The 24441-nt window shown below is 45.7% G+C and overlaps 1 protein-coding gene and 1 non-coding gene across 3 annotated transcripts; both read left to right on the top strand.

Moving 5' to 3' along the window:
• The first annotated feature begins 3339 nt into the window (after positions 1-3339).
• Positions 3340-11823, top strand: LOC119304363 (homeobox-leucine zipper protein HOX10). 2 transcript variants are annotated; one of them, XR_005148220.1, is made up of 19 exons: positions 3340-3560; positions 3919-4293; positions 4588-4747; positions 5063-5145; positions 5247-5337; positions 5421-5516; positions 6447-6560; positions 6659-6742; positions 6837-6992; positions 7099-7173; positions 7407-7513; positions 7603-7786; positions 8224-8412; positions 8679-8759; positions 9255-9386; positions 9883-10061; positions 10144-10205; positions 10311-10416; positions 10916-11045. XR_005148220.1 is itself a non-coding variant. In XM_037581547.1 (19 exons), exons 2-19 carry the CDS (start codon positions 4055-4057, stop codon positions 11587-11589), a joined length of 2517 nt encoding a protein of 838 aa, XP_037437444.1. In that variant the 5' UTR covers positions 3340-3560; positions 3919-4054; the 3' UTR covers positions 11590-11823. The 2 variants fall into 2 exon arrangements, 1 of the variants encoding a protein (XP_037437444.1); XM_037581547.1 differs by adding an exon at positions 11443-11823 and having other exon boundaries at positions 9883-10205; positions 10916-11065.
• Positions 11824-18867: 7044 nt separating this feature from the next.
• On the top strand, positions 18868-18941 carry TRNAN-GUU. Its single transcript has one exon. It is a non-coding gene; the product is annotated as a tRNA-Asn (tRNA).
• The last annotated feature ends 5500 nt before the right edge of the window (positions 18942-24441 follow it).

A 24441-nucleotide genomic window follows, 5' to 3' on the forward strand; every position in this document is an offset into this window, starting at 1 on the left:
AAAACAAAACCACTTTACTACCTCTGTAAACAATTATAAGACATTCTAAATCACCAAATAGTGAACTAAAATGTTTTATATTTGTTTACAGAGGGAGTAACTTTTAACAATTGCCTATTATATTGTACTGAATACAATACTTGTAACACGTCAAAAAAGAGAACATAATACTCGTAAAATATTGCGCGGGAGATAGATTGATCATACACAAAGAAATCTAATTAGGAAATTAGAAGGATAGCAATTAGCAGCAATGTTTAATTTATTTGGTTTTTTTCAAAGAAACGTCTATTTAGTAAATTAATCCCTAGAAAAGTACTACCAGATTAATTAGGTTAATTATGCTGCTAGGTCGTAATCCATCGGAAAAATACTAGCAGTAGAGGAAGTGTATGTTCGTGTACCTTTAGACTTGAGCCCTAGATCACACAAATAACGGACTCAATGGCCTGGCTCCTTGGCAGAATTAACAGAGCGGCGAAACACCGCGGAAGCAACCTCGTTCTGATGTGCATAGATTCTTAGCGCCCGGCGGCTGGACTGCAGGAGCACCAAGACGACGAGCGGCGGCAGGAGCCCTAGCTGGTGGAGCGATCTTGAAGATTAGACTAGCGACAGAAATATCATACTTGTAGGCTTTCCGGTCAAAGTGGGCAGATGGGCTACTATTTGGGCTTCGGTTAGTATGCCAAGTATTAACTTTGGGCTTAATTACTAATTAACCAGCTATTATCTACCCCCTGTCTCCGCCCCTGCGGATGAACCCACGCCACACGCCCATATACCTAGCTAATCTTGCTGCGCTTTCTCATGAAAAGTTTGTTCTTCTCTCCGTCATACTCTGGGCAATCTGGACATCGAGACGAAAGGCTATATATGAGGCAATTTTTCAAGCCTCTCATGCAACACACCCTTTCATTACCCGCTTCATATCAGATTTGGAAGCAGTGAGAATTCAAAAGCCGACCCGCCAAAGTACAGCCAGCACTAGAATGGTCAGACAGAGACCAAAGGCGCCTCCAGCAAATTATGTTAAGATCCATGTCGATGCAGCTGTACGAACACATAGAGGGGGAACGGCGGTAGCTATTTGCAGGGACATCAATGGTGCCTTTTTGGGGAGCTCATCTTTGGTCATTGCGGGGATATGGGACCCAGCGACACTAGAAGCTATTACATGCCAGGAGGCTATGGCCCTAGCGGAAGATCTTCATATTCAGCAAATGGTGGTTGCTTCAGATTGCAAGCAGGTTATTGAAGACATAACAAGAGGACACAAAGGGCTCCTATGGGTCGATCATTTCTGAAATTAAGTCCAGATCATTACCTTTCCAATGTAATTTCTCTTTCGAAGGTCGTCATGTTAATTTAGAATCTCATAAGTTAGTTAGATTTTCTTTAAGTTTAGCTTTTGGTCGTCATGTTTGGCTTGGCCAGCCTCATGACACAACTTGTATCCCACTGAATGTGGTCTATGAATGAATAAAGGCTATTGCCCTAAAAAAAAAACTAGCTAATCGAGGGTGTGGATCAATTAATAGTCATATGTTTATCTACTAATTCTCCCATGCGACGCCCTTTGCTTGCTTGCTTGCATGTTGAATAGTATTAAGAACTTACTCGTAGATATGGGCTCCATGCCTGCCTAGCTGACGGTGGACTTCCGAGGCCGCATGCCCAGATCAATGGTGAAGCTAGCTAGCTTGGTGTGAGGATGACAAGTAGGTGTGCATAAACGTACTTACGAAGTTGGAGCCATGTGGTTCGGGATGGCCAGTCGGGGGTGGCGGCCACGTACTAGTACTACTCCCTTCATTCCACAACGTGGTGCTTTCTCTATCCACGTGCTTCAACTTTGACCGAAAATTTAACTACCAAGACCGATTGCGGCGGGAGCAAAAATTATATCAGTGAATTCGTATTCGAAAGAAGTTTTTAATTATATAATTTTTTCTCCTGTCACAGTTGGTCTCGTTGGTTAAATTTATGGTCAAAGTTGGACCTCGCAAAACGCAGACGCACTATATTTTGGAATGGAGGGAGTACAACATAAGCGAGCGTGCCGCGAGCTTTTCGCGCGTGCGCATGCGTACAACATAAGATATGTACTCCTACTACTGTATATTTTTACCTTTTTTTCTCACAAAACGCATGCAGTAGTGCATCACCAGCCGGCGGGTTAATTTTCTTTTTGAAGGGGCCGGCCGGTGGGTGGGTGGGTTAATTGAACTGCTCAACTATTCTAGCCTAATCTACCATACATAGTCGTATGCACGGACGAGTGTGCACCGCTCATCTCACGACAGGAGAGGATACACGCCGCTGGTTAATTAATCAATTTGATCTTCCTTTGCTTCCGGTTTACTCGTGCTAGCTACTGATCCTGATCACTCGAGTGGGCATGTCTGTCGCTACAAACACATGGCACTGCTGCGCGCGCTGTGGATACAAACGCACGCAGGGGACGTACGGCGTACGTAATGATGTGCATGCATGCTGCGCACTCTCTTCAAACACACTAGTCGCACGTACTAGTAGATGGTACCAATTCTGCGTAGTAGTAGATGGCGCCATGTTAGCGGTCTTGTCTTTGGCGATTTGTGTTGTTGGACTCCTTGAGCCCGAGCCGCAATGCCTTGGCATTTTTGCGGCGGCGACGCCGACAGGGGTATGTTTGGGCAGTGGTCAATGGCGAACGGATAACACCGCAGACGAGATCCTCCTTCTGCACTGCTTTCACTCTGCACTGCTTTCATCGCTCCCTCTGCACTGCTTTCACTTAATTTTTTTGGGTACAGAAGAAGGGGAAAAAGATGGACCGACAATATCTTTGTTAGCTTTGCTTGGACGGTAACCTTAATTAGCTTTAGCAGTACCTCCAGTAACCTTAATTTAACAAACATTTGGTACTGCTGTCGGGCTTTGCTTTCGCGAAAGAAGAGAAGCAACGGGAAAAAGGAGAAAAGGCGCTGTTTGGACATCTTTTACGTTACCGTTCTTTCTTGTTTCTTGTTACCCCACGGCCACGGGGACGGGGGTAAAAGTAAAACACACACTCCAGTGCTCAGCTCAGCTCCGCCGGGTGAAAACCGAGGCTCTCTCTCCGGTGGGCGACGGAGAGATGGACCTGGCGTATGGTATGGCACGCCTGTCTCTCTCTCTCTCTCTCTCTCTCTTCCCGTGGGCCTGGCACGCGTGGGCGCGGACCACCTGCGCCTGGTCCACCGACCCAAGCATCCCTCTCTCTCTCCTCCGGCTGCGGGAGGGAGGAGATAGAGAGAGAGAGGGGCCGGCTTTAAAGCTGTCTGACCCGTCACCTTTTCCTCTCTCTCTCCTCTGTCTCTCGCTCCTCAATTACGACGCCGCACTCCGTCGCAACCAAACCTACCCCAGTGCGCCCGGCGGCGAGGACCGGAGTTCCTCTTCTTCTTCCTCGGCGGCGGCTGCGCTGGTAACCAAACCAGCAAGGCCGATCCGATGCTCTCTGGCGGCGACGGAGGGAGGCGCCTGTGAGGGGCGAGGTGTCGTGTCTCCGTGCGGCGCTGCTCTTCCCAGCCAAGGTGAGGACGTCTCTGTCTGCTCGGGATCTAGCTCCGCCGCCGCTGATTAGCCCCCGCATTTCGGGTCCCCGTCGATGCAACGATGCGCTAGTTTTTTTTTCGGGTCCCCGTCGATGCAACGATGCGCTAGTTGTGTGGGGGGTAATTTTGGCCACTGTACCACGCACAAGAGCTTTCTACGCGGAACCAGGGGGTTTCGCTCCACTTTGCTCCCATTGTAGAGGCGAGTGAGTCCAGCCGTACCAAATTTGTCCTGCATTTTCGTTTTCGATCTCGCTGCGCGTCCATCCATGTACTCCTAGGTGTGCTAGTTTTGATGCGCTCATTTTCCTCACTGTCCCTTCCATTTTTGGTGCAGAGATCTCTGTGAGCTGGAAATTGCAAGTGCGAGCATAAGGAGATCAGCACATTGTGCACATAGCGGCACGATTTAAGACCTGGGAGAACCAGGCTGCTGGTTACTGGGTCCATTTGGTGAGGGAGCAATCTAATCAATGGCTGCGGCAATGGCGATGAGAGGGGGGAGCAGCGACGGCGGTGGCTCGGATAGGGGAGCCGGGATGGACTCCGGGAAATACGTGCGGTACACGCCCGAGCAGGTCGAGACGCTCGAGCGGGTGTACGCCGACTGCCCCAAGCCGACGTCCTCCCGCAGGCAGCAGCTGCTGCGTGAGTGCCCCATACTTGCAAACATCGAGGCGAGGCAGATCAAGGTCTGGTTCCAGAACAGAAGGTAATAACAAAAATTCTCGCTACAATCTTCTAATTCTGGTTACTTTAGTATCCCCTGAGTGATGCCCTGTCAGATCAGAATATATGCCCTGGTGGTATTCTTGTAAAAAAATTGTAGGGCTGTGAACTGTTACATTGCTGTTGTGAACATGACAATTTGTTTTGACATGCAGAGAAATTGTCATGTCAATTGCTTATCTGCTGCTGCATTTCACCTGTACCAAGTCTCTAGTCTTCCTTTTTTTTGTCCTTTTCATATTGTGCTAAGGTGGATGATTACGTTTGGCTGTTACAGGTGCCGAGATAAGCTGCGGAAAGAGTCTTCACGGCTCGAGTCCGTGAACAGGAAGGTGTCAGCCATGAATAAGCTTCTTATGGAAGAGAACGAACGTCTCCAGAAACAGGTCTCCCAGCTGGTTCATGAGAATGCACAAGTGCGGCAGCAGCTGCAGAATGTAAGTCTTTGATGTTGGGCTGTAGGTGTTGTGCTGGAATCTTGTTTATTCACATTTGGTTTTGCATGATGTAATAATACACAATTACTCATTAACATTCATCTTTGCATCGCACATGGCATGCGAGGGAAAGTTCAGTTTCATATGATGCTTTCTACTTGTAAACGAGTATGGCAGTGTACTAGTAGTGCAGTTGGTATATGTTTTAAGGTAGGTGTACCACCTAGAGGTTAGAGTACTTGGGATGTTAGAAATTTAACCAGATTGTTCTACGTTTACCGTACTTTTCCTGATAAATCGGCTGATTGAATACAGACTTCAATGGCAAATGATGCAAGCTGTGAATCAAATGTGACCGCCCCTCAAAACCCTATAAGGGATGCAAGTAACCCTTCTGGGTAAGAAAATCGCTCCGGGTAGCTACGAAAGAATTCTTGCTGCCGACCTTAACTTTTCAGAACCATCCTTTCCTGAAACTAGCTTTATTTTCTTGTTCCAGGCTCCTTTCAATTGCAGAGGAGACCTTGACAGAATTCCTCTCGAAGGCTACTGGGACAGCTATTGAATGGGTCCAGATGCCTGGGATGAAGGTTACATGCCAACTCTGTTTTTTTTGTTACACTTATAAGAAGTTCAGAGATAGGCTAATTACGTTCTGTTTTCATGACATTAGCCTGGTCCGGATTCGGTTGGTATTGTGGCCATTTCACATGGTTGCCGTGGTGTTGCTGCCCGTGCCTGTGGTTTGGTGAATTTAGAACCAACAAAAGTAAGTGCTTTAGCTGTTTTTTGGTGCTTACTTTTGAAATTTATTTTACATCAAGCAGGTTTTTTTCCGTCAATATTTATCTGGTGTAAGTATTTTGTGTGCTAGTTAGCTCATTTGCAACTGATTTAGACTTGTTTTTTGTGTGGAACTGTGGATATGGCTATTTGTCGAGGGTCAAAGAAACACAAATGCCATGGAAGACATTGCTGCCAATCTGTTAGTTTTAGAATGGAGTAAAGTTTGATCGGAAGGCAATTCAATACTTATGGCCTTAACTTTGAATTGTGTCGTCTTCTGTAGGATCCTGGAACGTTTTCTCTGATCACTTAGGCTGTGCTACAAAGATAGGATGCCCTCCTTACAATAGTAGGTTGGAATATAGTTTGATCTGAATGCAATGAAATACTTGAGGCCTTAAATTTGAATGTTCTCCTTTTCTACTGGCTCCTCCTACTAAGTAATTTACAGAAAATCAAACTGTCAATACAGCTTATATGTTTGTTAGCTCTTTGTTATGGGTTAAAGAAACACAAATGCCATGGAAGACATTGCTGCCAATCTGTTAGTTATTTACGACAGAGTAAAGTTAGATGGAAGACAATTCAATACTTAAGGCCTTAACTTTGAATAGTGTCCTCTTCTGCAGGCCCCTGGAAAATTTTCTCTGATCACTTAGGCTGTGCTACAAAGATAGAATGCTCTCCTCACGTTAGTAGGTTGTAATACTGTTTGATCCGAATGCAAATGAATACTCAAGGCCTTAAATTTGAATAGTCTCCTTTTTGACTGACTCCTGAAGTAACCACTCAGGTTGTGTAACATACATATATTTTGTGCACTAAGTAATTGCAGAAAATCAAACTGTCAATACAACTTATAATTTGTAAAGGTAATCAAGAAGTCGTGTCTGATATAACCTGTGTTATGTAGGTTGTAGAGATCTTGAAAGATCGACCGTCTTGGTTCCGTGATTGTCGAAGCCTGGAAGTCTTCACGGTGTTACCAGGTGCAAATGGAGGAACAATTGAACTTGTGTACACACAGGTTGGCATTTAACCATTTTTGGTTGAAATGTTTCTTCAGTCTATCTCCTGATGCACATGGCTCCTGCTGGGAACTCTATCATTTGTTCTTCTATGCAGTTGTATGCTCCAACAACTTTAGTCCCTGCACGTGATTTTTGGACTCTAAGGTATACAACCATAGTGGAAGATGGCAGTCTTGTGGTATGTATGAGTATAAGCATTAAGTTTACTTATTTTAACTCTATTGAATACAAGCTAGGATATGATCTGTTGCTAATATTCTTCCATCTCTAAGGTCTGCGAGAGATCCTTGAGTGGTTCTGGGGGTGGTCCAAGTGCAGCTTCTGCACAGCAGTTTGTCAGAGCTGAAATGCTTCCAAGTGGATATTTAGTCCGCCCCTGTGATGGTGGAGGTTCCATTGTGCATATAGTGGACCATCTGGAATTTGAGGTCTGATCCCTGCTCTGTATTCTTATGTTTGTATTTTGATGTTTTTTTTCCGGAAAGAATGTCTATGTGATGTCCATCAAACATTTGATTTTGTTTCATCTTTCAGGCATGGAATATTCCTGAAGTGCTTCGTCCACTCTATGAGTCTTCTAGGGTTGTTGCTCAGAAAATGACTACTGCGGTGAGTGTTTAGTGCTTGCAAAGTGTTGCTCTGCTCTATCTATGCATGTACAATTGCATCAGTGCTGATTACAAACTCCTCACTATATGGAAAACCACTTATTCATGAACTCTGAAGTTTTATATTCGATATGTGGTGAAATGATTACGATTTTAAGTCATTAGGAGATCTTGGGAGTTAATTCTCTGCACTATACTTCATACTAAAATTTACTAACTGCACTACATATCAAGGCACTCCGCCACATCAGACAAATTGCTCAAGAAACAAGCGGTGAGGTGGTGTATGCCCTGGGGAGGCAACCTGCAGTACTACGGACCTTTAGTCAAAGGCTGAGCAGGTGAATATGGATCAACTGTTACTCTTTCTACAGTTAATGTGTGCATCTTATTGACATGTTTCCAATGGCATTCTTTACATTTTTCTTAGAGGTTTTAATGATGCCATCAGTGGTTTCAATGATGATGGTTGGTCCATAATGGCTGGAGATGGCATTGAAGATGTAGTCGTTGCTTGCAACTCAACTAAGAAAATTAGGAGCATCAGCAATGGTGTTAATGCTTTCGAAGCCCCTGGAGGTACTATATGTGCCAAGGCATCAATGTTACTGCAGGTAAGGGTGTTCTTAGTTCATTCTGTTGCAATTGACTCATCTTTGTTATTTTGTACGAAAATAAAACTTCTTTTAGTGTTTCAACACTTCAACATCCACATGCACATGATACATTGCTCAGATCTATTTACATTTGATACTGAGATCCTAATTAAATTTCGATGAATGTATGTATGGCTGCGCGCGCTGAAGTTTGGTTTATGAATTTGAGATATTATAATTCGGCCACCAGTTTCAGGGTTATAATTTAATTGTTTTCTTAACCAATGCTATGTGAAAGGTGATATTGTAGACACTTGTTCGTCATAAGGATATTGCATGCGCCAGATTTGAGTGCTTTAAAACTACTCTGCCCATTTTTTGAAATTTTAATAATTTTTAGATCAACTGAGTTAAATTCTTATATTGCATCTTTCTTCCTTTACTTGATATTGTAGAGTGTCCCACCTGCGATACTAGTTCGATTTCTGAGGGAACATAGATCCGAGTGGGCTGATTACAGTATGGATGCATATTTGGCTTCAGCACTGAAAACAAGCACATGTTCATTCCCTGGGCTGCGTCCAATGAGATTTTCTGGGAGCCAGATCATCATGCCACTTGCTCACACAGTAGAGAATGAGGAGGTACATTTATTGATGTTTCTGTCGTAATCTTGTGCTGTTTCATTTGTGACCTAGACTTGAAAGTAAATTCATTTTGTAGGGTATATATAAACTACTTACTTTTATGTAAATTATTATTTTTAGGGTATATATAAACTACTTACTTTTCTTTTCCCTGATATTGTTACATTGCACATAACTAGTTAGTTTTATTCTCGATATTGCCGTTGCCATATTAGGTGTACCACACCGCTTCGTTAACTTGAGAAAAAGCAAATAATGTGCAGATTCTTGAAGTTGTTCGCCTTGAGGGACAACCTCTTAGTCATGATGAAGTTCTTCTTTCAAGGGATATCGACATGCTTCAGGTGGGAATTTGGACCTCATTACGCCCTATGTTTGTTTGGTGTGTCCTACATTATTTTTGGAAGACGTTTACTAGCATCATACTAACACTGTATCAGTGATTTCTTACTTATATCTTCTGTTTAGTATTGCACCTCGTTAATGTTTGCCTCTGTTTCACTATGCCATATTAGCAAATCTTAGCCTATAAAGTAACCACTAACATAACTATTTTTGTCTGGATATCTGGTTATACCAAGTAGCTTGATACTGTATATTTTGCTAAGTGGAGTAAAAGGTGCAAAACTTTCTACAAGAATGCCAATATCCTGGTCAATGTGATTTCCCGAGGAATCTTGGTTTAATGTGATTTTGAAGTGTTCTATTTCGGGGAAATTTGGCTTAATGTGCTCTTGAAGTCTGCTATTTCTACAATTCCTTTATTCAATTGGAAGGGTTGCTATTCCACAAACTATTTATACTATGTTCCTGTTGTATTTTTTTTTTTGGTATTTCAGCTTTGCACAGGAATAGATGAGAAATCTGTGGGATCCTCCTTCCAGCTGGTCTTTGCACCAATTGATGATTTTCCAGATGATGCTCCCTTGATTTCATCCGGCTTTCGTGTTATACCACTTGATATGAAAACAGTTAAGCATTTCCACCCACATTACTCCCCTGTTCTAACGTTCTGTAGGTCACCATGTGCTTTATTTGCTATATGTTTCTGTTGATGCAATAAACTGTAATGTATTCTGGATGCCTATTACTAGCTACTCCCACCGTCCCCTAATATAAGAGCGTTTTTCACACTCTGGTCAAGTGTAAAATTGTTCATGGGATAGTGTTAACTTTTCTTGGATGATAATTTATTTGCACAAATCCTTCAAATATATACAAAAAAGAAACAATCTTTTCTTTTACTCCCTGTTTCCTATGCTCTGAACAAGAGTTCCTTCATTTTGGTCAATGATTGCTGAGAGCTCTGTTCCAATATATGCATAATTTTTGTGTACTTTGTTTTTTTGTGTGCCCAAGTTTTTATCCACCGGGCCCGTGTCTGTGTGCATCCTTGATGCAGATTCCAGGAGAAATGTGTGCTTCCCTTATCTAAAAGGAAGTTTTTAACCGTCATATTCCACGCAGGACGTTGTATCCTCTGGTAGGACATTAGATTTGGCATCTAGCCTTGAAGTAGGCTCCACTGCAGCCCAAGCCTCCGGTGCATCTTCAGATGATTGTAATGTGCGATCTGTGCTGACAATCGCCTTTCAATTCCCTTATGAGCTGCATCTTCAAGACAGTGTTGCAGCCATGGCCCGTCAGTACGTTCGTAGCATTGTTTCTGCTGTTCAAAGAGTGTCGATTGCTATATCCCCATCTCAATCTGGTCTAAATGCCGGGCAGAGGATACTCTCTGGCCTTCCTGAAGCAGCGACACTTGCTCGGTGGATTTGCCAGAGCTATCAGTAAGTGTATTTGTAATTTTTCTTCCTGTGGCATCAGTCTTAGTCCGACCGCTTTTGATGTTTTTCCATGGCATTTACAAGCTGATAGAATTTTGCTATCCACAGTTACCATCTGGGGGTAGAGTTACTTACTCAATCAGATGTTGCTGGGGAAGCATTGTTGAAGATGCTATGGCACTACCAAGATGCTATCCTGTGCTGCTCTTTTAAGGTATCCGAAGAATCTCAGCAGAAAAATTCAAGCCTGCTCCCACTTCTATGTTCGTCAATTGATCTTGGTCTGATTAAGGAAATTAGTTACTATTAGAAATATACCACTCAACCAATGTCTGAATGCATACTCGAATTTAGTAATAACTGATATACTAGTATATTGCTAGAAGAGCATGTAACTTGCTTGTTTCTGAGAATGATGAACAACTTTGGAGTAGACGTTTTGAACTGAAAAAACATCTTATATTTTGGGACGGAGGTAGTATTTTCCATGGGGTTGCTTCAGTGAACCACCTTCTTCGAGTTTGTGAATCTTACAGAAAAGTTGAGGTTTCCCGCGGCCTGTGGTGGCCAGATAATCTCATGTTTCATAGACTTCGACATGCTGAGCAAACCCATGTGATTTTAATTAGGTTCTCACAGTTGCAGTTCTTAGCTCTACAGACTACAGTACATCTTCTGACAACAATGCTGTAATGGTCTTTATTCTGTTATAGGAAGTACCCGTGTTCACATTCGCCAACAAGGCAGGTCTTGACATGTTGGAAACTTCCCTCGTCGCCTTACAAGACCTGACATTGGACAAGATCTTTGATGAACCTGGAAGAAAAGCATTATTCTCTGAGATCTCAAAGTTGGTGGAAGAGGTATAACTTCTTTCTCGCCCCTTAGTTACATAGCATGGTTATTTGCACGGGATATAAATACAGTTTCGCGGCAACTGCCAAGTTAAATCACTAAAGCCTGCACTTGCTAGAAGTCAGCTAACCTTATTTTCTATCACAAACTGGACCCGTGGCCAATGACCATTTCTCTAAATTCCATTAACTCACTCACATCAACTCCCCCCTTCCCAGGGGTGTCCAACTCAATCCAGTTGGCCCATTAACCGTCTCTTTCGAGCTTTTGATGGTGGAAAACCAACGCCATCCACCTGCACTGCAGATTGTGCTTCAGTTCAAGCCCTCAGTATGCAATGTTGCTAACCAGTTACTACTGTGCTTTGTTCGTCGTGTACTTGCAGGGCCATGTGTACCTGCCATCAGGCGTGTGCATGTCGGGGATGGGCCGGCACGTCTCCTTCGATCAGGCCGTGGCGTGGAAGGTGCTCGGCGAGGACAGCAGCGTCCACTGCCTGGCCTTGTGCTTCGTCAACTGGTCCTTCGTGTGATGTACCAAATGCTGCCGCCGGGCCGGCGGGGTGATGTATGACGAGCAGATAGATACAGTTTTTGGTGGGAAAACAAATTGATACTCCTAGTATTGTTTGTAGCGTTAGCTCTTCTAGGCGTGGGGTCTAGTACATCTATGAAACTCAAGTCGTGATCATGTACATTTTGATCTCTGAATTCAATAGCCAGGCAGGCAGGGAGAGGCCATCGCTGTAGCAGTGTTGCTGCATTCATCTCGCCGTCCAACGACCCGCAGCCGTTGTCGGAGTGTGGCACGATGGGCACCGCGGCGGCGGCGGAGGAGCCGACGGAAGTGGCCCCAATGTGGCATGCACCTCCACGGAACAAATCGGGGCATGGCGGCGGGTGGTGGGCTCTGGTGACGGTGGTAGTCTAAGGCTCTGTTTGGTTCAGCTTTTATCGATAGATTCCGCTGCCGCGCAGCAGAATCTGAACCAAAGGGCGAACTCAGCAGAATCCGATTCCAGAAATCCGGAATCAGGAAGCAGCCCAGGATGTGCTTTTCAAAATTTGATTCTGTTGCGGGTTAAAATCTGAAAAATCTGAAAAAGCTGTATCAGCTGGTTTGTCAAATGACCTACATCTTTTTCACATTGGATTTTTCATAGCTGTTTTTCACAGCAAATTTTTTACATCTATTTTTAGAAATTCACAGCCGAACCAAACAGGGTCTAAGGGTCCATCGTTTAGAAACCCTACTACTGAGTTCATCCCAGTGAAAGTGGCCATAGATCATGTGATGGATGGTTCAGTTTGGACTTTGATCAAGTTTGAGAGGCATCTCCCGCGCCTGACAGATTAGATTCACTTGCACCGTGTGTCAATTCTTTTTAGGGGCGCCGCGTGTCATGCCATTTTTTTAGAGCGGTACGTGTCATGCGATTGGGAGCTCCTATTCGGTGCTTCAGGAGCAGGCGCCCATGATTGGAAAATAACTGAAAAAAAAAACAAAACAAAAAATTCCTGAACTAAAAAAAGTTCAAAGATTAAAAAAACACATGCACGCTAACGGGTGCCTGCCCATGCGATGCTCGTACCCGCGTAGCGCCATGAAGGTCGTGGGTCGACAAGTTGTGACCACGCCAACTTCTCGCACCGTGTACATGTGTGGGCCGACAAGTTGTGAAAACAAACACAGTAGTACGGGCACTCTCGCAGTCACCCCAAAGTCATCATCCGACACCTAGGTTCACGATATCCTCATGGTCTAAGGACATAATTAATGGCTAATACTTTATACGAAAAATACCGATAACATATTGATGACATGATCTAAGAGTATTTCATAAGGTTGGTCATAGTGGGTAGTAACTTACACTAGTGTCATGCACATGACACTAGTCTAAGTTACTACCTTCATAGTGCAAAATAACATAGTAGTAGTGTTATAGATGACTTTATTTATTAGCTTGTAGACTCATCTTGTATTGGGAAGCGCTATGTTACAGTAACATATTATGTTACTACTTCTCATTAACTACTTGCCACATAAGCAAATTTTTTTTGGAGTGTGCTATGTTACTCGCTAAGTTACTCCCACTATGACCAGCCTAAGTTAGGTCAATCCAACATCATCATTACTCTAACAATGTGTTCTCATTATGTCAACATCCTCGTTACATTAATGATGCTCATGGTTACGAAAACAGGACCATTATCATGGAAAAAAGAAAACATGATCTTTAACAATACAGGAGCTAGTCCAGAGGCCCGACTAGGGATTCAATTCGTGTTTATCTTTTCACACATGCAAATAGTTTTTCTTTCAAATCTCACATTCATTACAGTTATAGCACGTAGATATAAACTCAATTAACATGGAAATAGAGTAATAACAACTTTATTATTGCCTCTAGGGCATATTTTCAAGGCAAAACACTATTACACTAGTATGGCGCAACGAGTAGTAAACGAGCGTGCCAAAGAGAATCGCACCGGCGAGTGTCACAAACACGTACCAATGTCTTTTTGCCTCTTGTCACAAACAGGTACCAATTTGAAGTGTTTCCTATGGAAGAACCAATGAAACCTATGAAACTAGAGCAACATCAAACTCATCTCAGCATCAAGCTCCGAGTCTATAGGAAGCACACGAGAGGTGATCTCCTGGCATATCACGATGTTGGTTGGTTGACAATGATCAAGTCGTCCCTAGCATCCATACTTGTAGGAAAGTGGAGAGATGTTTATTTCCCGGGTTTTTTAAGGGAAAAAAGACCAGAGCGGGAAAGTGGGACGGGACATAGATAAGTTGCACGAAAAATTTATGTGAGCATGGCCGCGGAGCAGGCAAGCCACCCGCATCCATCAATCACCTCATCTCTGAAAAACATTAATTAATGCTCTAGAGTCTAGATTCAACTTGGACGAGGAATAGGTCAAATTCAAAGCGGGCATTGTCTTTTTTTAGCGAGGATCGGGTATGTTGGACACTATGCTTTTTTAGTGTATCATGAATTTCTTATGATAGAAAATTGGCATTATCCCTACTAGTTCATCTTGGTTTGAGGGAAGTGTTTGAAGACGATCCAATGTCGTTCTTCTTTTCGGATCAACGACGAGGTAGATTTTTTCCCCACTCCTCGTATTGTGTGCGTCTTTTTGTGTGTGGCAACATCGGCCCGGTAGGAGGCACAATTGAGAGGCCTACCACTGATAAAGCCGGCTGTTTTTTCTTTGAGGGAAGATAAAGCCGGCTGGTGAAGATGCAGTAGGGGCCATGTTTTTTGGGGCTGGAGTAAAACCAACTCGGGTTTGTTTTGGGCTACATCGGCTTCAATAAAGCTACAGTTTGAAGCTGAAATTTAAATTCTTAGAAAACTGCCTTGTATACCGGATTATCTCTAGCTTTGTTTTCTACTAATCCAGACAATTATTTATTGCCAAGATCCAAGAATTATTAGGGAACACTTGCTTCAGTCAATCTCGGCTGTTGGATCTTTGAAACTATTATTGATGACTTATTCAAGGTATATAAAGGTGACTCCTTGCTTTCTACCAAATGTTCATACTGACCACGCCCTCACAGAAGAAGCCCATATGCCAACTGGCTACACACCGAAACCGATCGAGTAGAATTTGAACTAGCTATTATTATTTCACGCTAATCTTCAGAAAAAAAAGCCCTTCGATCTGTGCATGCATGCATCACGCTGACAGAACTGGCGAATGTCTGCACGATGATCAAAACTCTAGGCGATCCGTCTCCCAGTCCAGCCCGGACTATACCATGTCACGATAAGGGCGCCGTAAGGCACATACCCCTCGGGATCAATTTTTTTTAAATGACAGAATTTCTACATTTATTAAGAAGAAAAGAGTTGGCGTTAATTAAGGAAAATCGAGCGGAAACCAGATTGCCCAGTTAAAGATGGAGATCCGGGCAAAAACCATCATAACCACTAAGCAACACACATAAAAACCCCCACACAAACCACTTTAAAGAGGGATTCGTCGAGACAGCACACATGCGTCATCGTCATCCCTCCTTCCCTAGAGGCGTCATCGTCATCCCTAAACTCAGAGCAAATGACTCCAACTTTTCCGTAGACGATCATCGACACAACCCACACCATAGCGGACGCGTGAAGTTGGATGAAAATCTCCGCCCAAACTCAGCCACCTGCAACCAGCAGACAACGTAACTCTGACTCTGATGGAGAACTCTAAAGGACACAACTAGGCACGGCTGGCGCCACAAAAGATTTTTCGAACGGGCCACATGCAGCTACTCATCGTATACCACATGGCCCCGCCACCTCAACTTCGACTCCACATCAACAAGCAAACCGAGACAATCTCGCGGACACGTCGGAGAAGAGCCAACTACCGCAATCATTGTCGCATCGCCGACATCAAACCCACCATCATGGTTGCCACAGAAGCCTGGATACCACAACCACCGGTCCCGCTTACTCATGCCGAGCCCCGAGACAAAGCCCCAAAGAGGGAAAACAACACACCAAAGCGCTGCTATCGTCTGATCGAAAGATCAAGGGTTTCCTCTAGAGAGGCCGGAATGGCCGGATCCGTGCGGGAGGGATGCAATAGCACAACACCGATGCCTCTAAAAAGGTCAACGACAGCCACGGTCGCCGCCATTAATGGTCACGACACAAGGCCGAGATAGGGTCTTCACCCAAGTTACCACACCACCTCAGTCACACATCATCCCGCACCGACGCCAGGAAGACCACCAACCACCGCCTGCCATGAACCAGCCCATCGGTGAAGAAGTTCAGAGCACCCATCGGAGCCAACCACACCTCACGGAGACCACCGACAAGATCAGTCCATGCCCGCCTAGGAACCAGTGCCACCGGACGCGGTACCAGCCACAACACCCAACCAAACACCATGCCAGCGAGGGAGCGTGGAGCACCGCCCGAGGCCAAGAACCACCTCGGTTCCCCGCCGTAGCCCTAGGCCAGACGCGCCGACGTACAACACCACGTGCACGCCGGCAGCCCGAGACAACATCTGCTGCAGCTGCAGCTTCCGCACCGGAGACGGGCCGATTCGCTGGGCGCACCCAGCACCCCTCGCACGCCTGCGCTGCGCATCCACAGCGCGCCCACACCAAGCCTCGTCCGCACCTGCCATCACATGCCCGCGGAGACGCCGTGCCTCCTATACAGCTGGTCGTCCCCTCACGGACCACCCACAGCGGAGCTATGTGCACCCACGCAGCACCCCACGTCACCAGATCCGCGCGCCCCCTTCCGACCGCGCCCGAACGCGCACCGCCTGCCACTAGATCCGCGCTGGCCGCCCCTAGTGTGCCCACGCCATGCCCTCCCTGCGCGCACGCGCCCCCGCCGCGGCCGCATCAGCTGACTACACGTAGACGCGCACGACGCCCCGAGCCACACCACGCCTCCTCCGCAACAACCGTCTTCTTCTCCCACCACCCTGCGCATGCGGAATCCGTGCTCCAACCACTCCACGATGCTGCCGGTCTGCTTGCCCGCCAGAGTCGCGCCTGCGCCCGCCCAAGTCCACCTTGCCAGCGCGCTAGATGTGCCCCTGCGCCTCGCAAAGATATGCCCCGCCGCCACCCTCCCTGGAGCCTGACCAGGCTTCGCCGATGACCTCCTCGGGTGGTGGCGAGGTGAGGGGGTGGAGAAGGGTGGGAAGGTGGCGGCGCCGAAGGGGTTCCCTCCATGTCGTCAGAGAGAGGCGACGCGGGGGTCGGGAATAGGTTGACCCTAAGGCTACATTTTGATATCGGGATCAATTAATGACGCACAAGTATCCGATCAAATCAGGTTGGCTGTGACCCACTTAATTTCTATAGTCATTTTCTAGCTGTATATACCTTGTCCAGTTCAGAATATAAGATTTATTGATTTTCGTGTAAATTAAACCCGGGCATGTTTGACCAACATTATAGAACAAAGATCTCCTCCACCAGCCGCCACCAAACCTCCTCCAGCCGCCTCCAAACCTCCTCCTGCCCCTCCCCTCTCCTAGCGCCATCCCCGCGGGCGATCAAGGGGAGCCCCGATCTGCCGTCCCTCGCCCCTCCTTCCTCCTCTGCCCCTCCTCGCCGCCGCCGGTGCAGGTCGCCGGGAAAAGCCCGCTCGACCTGGGAGGCGACGAGGCCTTCTTCTCCTCCTGTCCGAGGATGGAGGCACGAGATTCTTTCTTCTGGTGGCGGCACGGGCATGGGGCGCGGCGGCGAGATGGCACGAACTGACGGCGGTGGCTGCTGGCCGTACGTGGCATCGTCCTCTCCTCGGCCGGAGGCGGGATCTGGTGTAGGGCTCTCGGGTATCGCGACTGGGGCCTGTGTCGGGCGGCCCTGCTGCTCACGCTGTCAGGCGGCGGCGGCCTAGATCCTACTTCCAGTCCTAGGTAGAGATGGCGGCGATCCGTACTCAAGACTTGATGGAGGTTCTTCGAATAGATCTGGGTGAAAACCTTGCACTCAGCTAGATGCCAAGGCCGGCGATGGCGGCGCTCTTCTATGTCGTTCTCTTCTTGAAGACATCGCCATGGAGAAGTTCCAGACCTCTATCTGTTACCTCCAGGGGAAACCCTAGATCGGTAGATAGGATGACGGCGATGCTCTTGCGTCGTTTCCCCCTTGGGGGCGTCAGTCTTGGAGGTGAGCACGGGCTCGAGGGACCAGCGGACAATATCTTTGGTGGAGCGGTGTTTCATCTTACGCATCGACGACTATGGATCTCGGCGGCATGGCGCAGTGGAGTCTCGGCGTTCGATGTGTGTAGACGGACTCGCGCAGTAGGATGGCGCTGTCTAGCGTCATGGTGGCATCGATGGCAGACCTGGCAAGGTTGTGGCGTCAGTGCCTGTTTCTGAAGATGGATTGGTGGAACACAGCGGCGGCGGCTTGTCAGAGTGCCCTGGACTGGTGTGTGCCCCAGACCAGGTATGTGGCATGGCTGGGGCCTCCGATTTTAGATGTTAGGCTTTGTTGCGAGGTCTGTTGGGTAATAGGCTCGGATTATCGGCACCCTTTCATCAAGTGGATAGAAGTAGCGACAAATGTTGTCAAGACAATGGCTTTAGACTTACCGATGTACTACTTTGTAAGGTTACTGTGGCTGCATGCATCGCCCAGATGCAGAGGCCGGAGGTCTTCCTCCTTTTAGAAAAAACAAACAAACAAAATTAAGTAATATGCAAGTTGCACCTCGAGCTTTTCCATTAGTTGGTGGGCGGTGGGGGCGAAGACGATGATGCGGCGGTCGGCGGGGTTGATGAAGCCTTCCTCGGCGGCCTGGTCGATGAAGGTCAGCAGCGAGTCGTAGTAGCTAGTACCCCTCCACATTTAGCAGACCAACCTGAAGATTTTTGGTATGTTCCTTCACCGGAGGAGCTATTGCAAGGCTCAAAGGGCCATGGCCCGCCCTGAGATGGAGAAAAAACAAGTTTGACATGAAATTTATCACACAATAATGCATTGATTTGCAATTTGTTAGCATTGCTTGCACTATGCAGCCCGCCCAACATTTTTTGGATAGCTCCGCCACTGTTCCTTTGTGAGGTTACATGCATGTTTTCATCTTCAGTTATGTTGCTGGACTATAGTTTATTTGATTGACATATGTATGTTCGTACCGGCTTGTGATGGATGCCTAACACCTTCAGCGTCCCGTACTCTCCTGAACGAAAACATAACCAGATTGAGCTGCATCCCTCAACTAACCAACAAAACACTCCATTCACTTGTGCCAACGCCTCAGCTTCAGACAGAATTAGTAACGTTGTAAATAAAACTAGCCAACCAAGCTGGAATAGCTCAGTTAGCTAGAGCGTGTGGCTGTTAACCACAAGGTCGGAGGTTCGAGCCCTCCTTCTAGCGTGATTTTTAATTTTTGGCCTTTTTTTCTTTCTATTTTTGGTAAAATCCCAATACTGCCCTTTTTATTCTTTGTAATTACCAATCCCACCATTGCTTTTTTTCTTCTTCCAAATTACCACCATTGTTTCTTCTGTGGGTCAGAGTTTTCCTTCGTCTCGTTGTCGGCAAAATTTCCCCCACATTACCACTGTTGTTTCTTGTCTGGATCAGAGTTTTTCTTCAGCTCATTGTCGACAATAACGTTGCATGCATAGGCATGGATCATGACGGACGGTTTCCCTAGCATTACTCGTACGCTCATCGGGGATTAACTTGGCACGTCTTGTTCTATCCATGTAGTACACCTTCCCTTCTCAAGCTACTGTCTCATGCTTTCACTGTCTTTGTTTGCCAAAAATGTACTTCTTCTAGTCCTCCTTCTAGTGTGATTTTTAATTTTTGGCCTTTTTTCTTTCTATTTTTGGTAAAATCCCAATACTGCTCTTTTTATTCTTTGTAATTACTAATCCCACCATTGCTTTTTTTTCTTCCAAATTACCACCATTGTTTCTTCTATGGGTCAGAGTTTTCCTTCGTCTCGTTGTCGGTAATATCTCCCCCAAATTACCACTGTTGTTTCTTGTCTGGATCAGAGTTTTTCTTCAGCTCATTGTCGACAATAATGTTGCATGCATAGGCATGGATCATGACGGACGGTTTCCCTAGCATTACTCATACGCTCATCGGGGATTAACTTGGCACGTCTTGTTCTATCCATGTAGTACACCTTCCCTTCTCAAGCTACCATCTCATGCTTTCACTGTCTTTGTTTGCCAAAAAGTACTTCTTCTAGTCGATCAGAAATATATAAAAGTCTACTTGCAAACAAAAAAGACATATATGAAGTCCATCCAACTAACAATATATACAGTCTCATACACATAAAAAAGAAAAAAAAGAAATCCAGATTCATTTCCGCCCTTTATTCTTTCTTTTTTGGTAAAATCCCACTACTGCTCTTTTTCTTCTTTATAAATATAAAATACAATTCCCACCATTGCTAATTTTTTTTTGTAAATTACCACCGTTGTTTCTTGTATGGACCAGAGTTTTCCTCCTTCTCGTTGTTGACAATAACGTTGAATGCATGGGCATGGATCAGGGATCTATTAGCTTAGCTAGTATCCCGTTGGAATGGAAAAACTCAGGATGCACAGATTCCCTAGCATTACTCGTATGGTCATCGGCGATTAACTTGGCACGTCTTCCAGTCATGTGAAGTTAGGCCCCGATTTTGATGTCACGCGGATGACACATCATCTTGGTGGGACCCACAAATCGTCTGGGTCATCCATGACATGGTCAAAAATCATATAGGAGGGCAGCGGAGCAGAACACAAAGAGTTGATGGACCAGTATGTCGAAGGCCAATATTGCTCATCTGAAGGCTATGGCTTCCTTCACTATGCTTGTGTTCTGGGTTGTTTGGAATGAGATAAATGCTAGAGTGTTTAGAAAGAAGTCCACGCCTCCGTTCTACATTTTCAAGCTCATCTAGGACGAGGCCAAACTATGGATCGCTGCTGCAGGGGCTAGGCATCTAAGTGGCATCATGCCGCGAGAGTAGTCCTACTCTTTTTTATGGTATTGTATCTTCTCTGACGGGCTATGTTGTGGAGCCGATGTATTGCACTATAAACTCTCTTTCTCTCTTCATTAATGAATGAGGCAAATCTTTTGCCTCGGTTTATTTTTTTTATATAGGAGCTGGTGTGTGTAACCAATGATGATTATACTAGGGGATGGGGCGCGCCACCTGATGGGTGGTTGGGCGGTGCTAGGTAGGACACACGACCATCCAACAGTCCTTTCTAGTCAGCTTTACATTCTAATTCATGTTTCATTCAAAACAGTTCAATACCACTGCCACATCGGCGCTTTTACCTGATCAATATACAAGTTCTACCTTTCTAGAAAACACTATAACAACGCTACGAGCTTGTCAAACTGCGCTGGTGCAAAGGGCAGCACGTCCCTGTCGAGATCGTGGACGACTTGTGTGTTCTCTTGGTAGTTGCCGATGACGGTCTGGTCCCCGAGCATTGCGTCTAGCACCAGGCACATGAAAAGCATGCCGTGGTCCTCGAACACGTGTTTCCCACGCAGCAACTCCCAGCTGGCTGCGTCCAGGTGGAGCGTTAGCGAATACCAACCAACGCAATCCAGGTGGAGCGTCGGCGACTACCAACCGGCGCCGTTCAGGTGGAGCGTCGGCAACTCCCAACCGGCGCCGTCCAGGTGGAGCGTCGGCGACTCCCAACCGGCCGCCGTCAAGGTGGAGCGTCGGCAACTCCAAGTCATCGCCGTCCAGGTGAAGCGTCAGCAACTCCCAACCGGCGCTGTCGAGGTGGAGCTTCAGCGACGGCACCAGCACGGGCGCGGCCCACCGCCCCCGTCGTTTCCAGAACAACGTCTTCGCTACTCCTTCCAGTGAAAAGCGGATGTCCAACACCTCGCCGACCTCTGCTTGATCCAGATCGGTTCAACAGATAGTAGGTTGTACCACCTCTTTGACAAGCTCCAAGCCCTTACTGATGTGCCCACGCCAGCCTCCTCGGGTTGGGAACTCAGCTATGACCTGCATTATTACATGCCTGCTCATAAGTTTAAAAACAGTTTGGCTAAAACCTCATATCACTTTCAGAATAAAACTTGGTGAAGTAGCGTTATGATAACAAAATCATGCAATGAACAAGGATTTTGATAAATAAAATCAAGAGGCCATGTTATACTCCAACAAGCTATACTGCAATATTGTCAATTCTATCATCACACAAGATTAAAATTCCAAATGCTAGACAAGGTGTCAACTCTCCATGGAAGTCTTTTACAGACGCTGACTATATATAAATCAAGTTTCTAGTAAAAATAAGGCATAATATTTTGCCATTTTGAAAGAGATAGACAACGTCTCTTACATAAACTCTTCCTACTTGAGGACGTGGGCATAGCCCAGTGGTTGGGGGCGCATGATTGTAAACCTAACGACCAGAGTTCGATCCACGTCGGGGACGAATTTCTGGAATTCTCATGAGGGATGCTTCTTCTATATCAATAAATCCGTGGGTGCTAGTGCCCATGGAGTTTCATTTTTTTTTATAAACTCTTCCTACTTATTTACCATTCTATTGCAGTAGGAGTTTCTCAAGCTCTCTAACTATTTGCCGGTTAAAATGAAAAAAAAGGCTAAACAGCCAAATGCATTATATACAACGTATTGCTACTTAGATGTCTGCAAGTATGCGTTATATACAAAAATAAGTAATTTTATGTGTATATTATTGAATCAATATCAGTGTGAGTTAAAATAGAAGTGAAGTACCTGATCTGTTGTCACCTCGGTTTCAGCTGATTCTCTCTTAACTCTCACATGCTGAGTACTGCTCCACCTACAACAGAAAATGGCATGCATCAGAACACATGGCATTTTTTGATATAAATAATCATCTGAACAACTAAGGAACCAAATAAAAGAAAACCTTTTAGTGTCTCACACCAGAATCAGCATGATGCCTTTCATCAGAATTCTCTTGATTTTCATCTTGATGTACACAACACAATTACAACTTAGCTAATATATGATGACTGCTAGCATGCTACTGCTGAAACTACAACTAAAGTCAGTAAGCATTGGTGATCACATCTAAAGCTAATACCAAGATACTGATATCATGCAAGGTGCCACATAGCTCAACTTCAGGTCAACATGGTTCCATTGTAGCAAGAGAAATACAATAGCCCATAGTTCAATCGCCTTAGAAATTAACTCAATACTCGATTTCTAATCATAAAAATCATGTATACATGTAAACAAAATAGACATGACCTTGTTGGGGTTGCAAAAAGACTAACCAAAGAAGGGCCAGAAAGATAAATTAAGACAAAGCTCACAAAGGAAGAGAAGAAGCAGCGTGAAAATCAACACCTAACAGATGGAACCATGGAAGAGGCATATGTAGTTGGTGGCATCCCCAGCGGCTCCTGAGCATTAGAACGGCTAGCTCGACGGTGCATCTTGCAGCTGAAGGAAATATGCCCTAGAGGCAATAATAAAATTATTATTTATTTCCTTATATCATGATAAAAGTTTATTATCCATGCTAGAATTGTATTGACCGGAAACATAATACATGTGTGAATACATAGACAAACAGAGTGTCACTAGTATGCCTCTACTTGACTAGCTCGTTAATCAAAGATGGTTATGTTTCCTAACCATTGATAAAGAGTTGTTATTTGATTAACGGGATCACATCATTAGTTGAATGATCTGATTGACATGACCCATTCCATTAGCTTAGCACCCGATCATTTAGTATGTTGCTATTGCTTTCTTCATGACTTATACATGTTCCTATGACTATGAGATTATGCAACTCCCGTTTGCCAGAGGAACACTTTGTGTGCTACCAAACGTCACCAAACGTCACAACGTAACTGGGTGATTATAAAGAAGCTCTACAGGTGTCTCCAAAGGTACATGTTGTGTTGGCGTATTTCGAGATTAGGATTTGTCACTCCGATTGTCGGAGAGGTATCTCTGGACCCTCTCGGTAATGCACATCACTTAAGCCTTGCAAGCATTGCAACTAATGAGTTAGTTGCGGGATGATGCATTACAGAACGAGTAAAGAGACTTGCCGGTAACGAGATTGAACTAGGTATTGAGATACCGACGATCGAATCTCGGGCAAGTAACATACCGATGACAAAGGGAACGACGTATGTTGTTATGCGGTCTGACCGATAAAGATCTTCGTAGAATATGTAGGAGCCAATATGAGCATCCAGGTTTCGCTATTGGTTATTGACCAGAGACGTGTCTCGATCATGTCTACATTGTTCTCGAACCCGTAGGGTCCGCACGCTTAAGGTTTCGATGATAGTTATATTATGAGTTTATGAGTTTTGATGTACCGAAGTTAGTTCGGAGTCCCGGATGTGATCACGGACATGACGAGGAGTCTCGAAATGGTCGAGACATAAAGATTGATATATTGGACGGCTATATTTGGACACCGGAAGTGTTCCGGGTGATTTCGAAGAAAACCGGAGAGCCGGAGGGTTACCAGAACCCCCCGGGAGAAGTAATGGGCCATATGGGCCTTAGTGGAGAGAAAGAGGGGCAGCCAAGGTGGGCCGCGCGCCTCCTCCCCCCTGGTCCGAATTGGACTAGGAGAGGGGGGGCGGCGTACTCCTACTAGGAGGAGGACTCCTCCTTGGCGCGCCTATAGGGCCGGCCGGCCTCCTCCCCTTGCTCCTTTATATACGGGGGCAGGGGGCACCCCTAGACATACAAGTTGATCCACGTGATCATATTCTTAGCCGTGTGCGGTGCCCCCTTCCACCATAGTCCTCGATAATATTGTAGCGGTGCTTAGGCGAAGCCCTGCGACGGTAGTACATCAAGATCGTCACCACGCCGTCGTGCTGACGGAACTCTTCCCCGACACTTTGCTGG

Source organism: Triticum dicoccoides, chromosome 5A (assembly GCF_002162155.2).
Source record: "Triticum dicoccoides isolate Atlit2015 ecotype Zavitan chromosome 5A, WEW_v2.0, whole genome shotgun sequence".
Lineage (NCBI taxonomy): Eukaryota > Viridiplantae > Streptophyta > Magnoliopsida > Poales > Poaceae > Triticum > Triticum dicoccoides.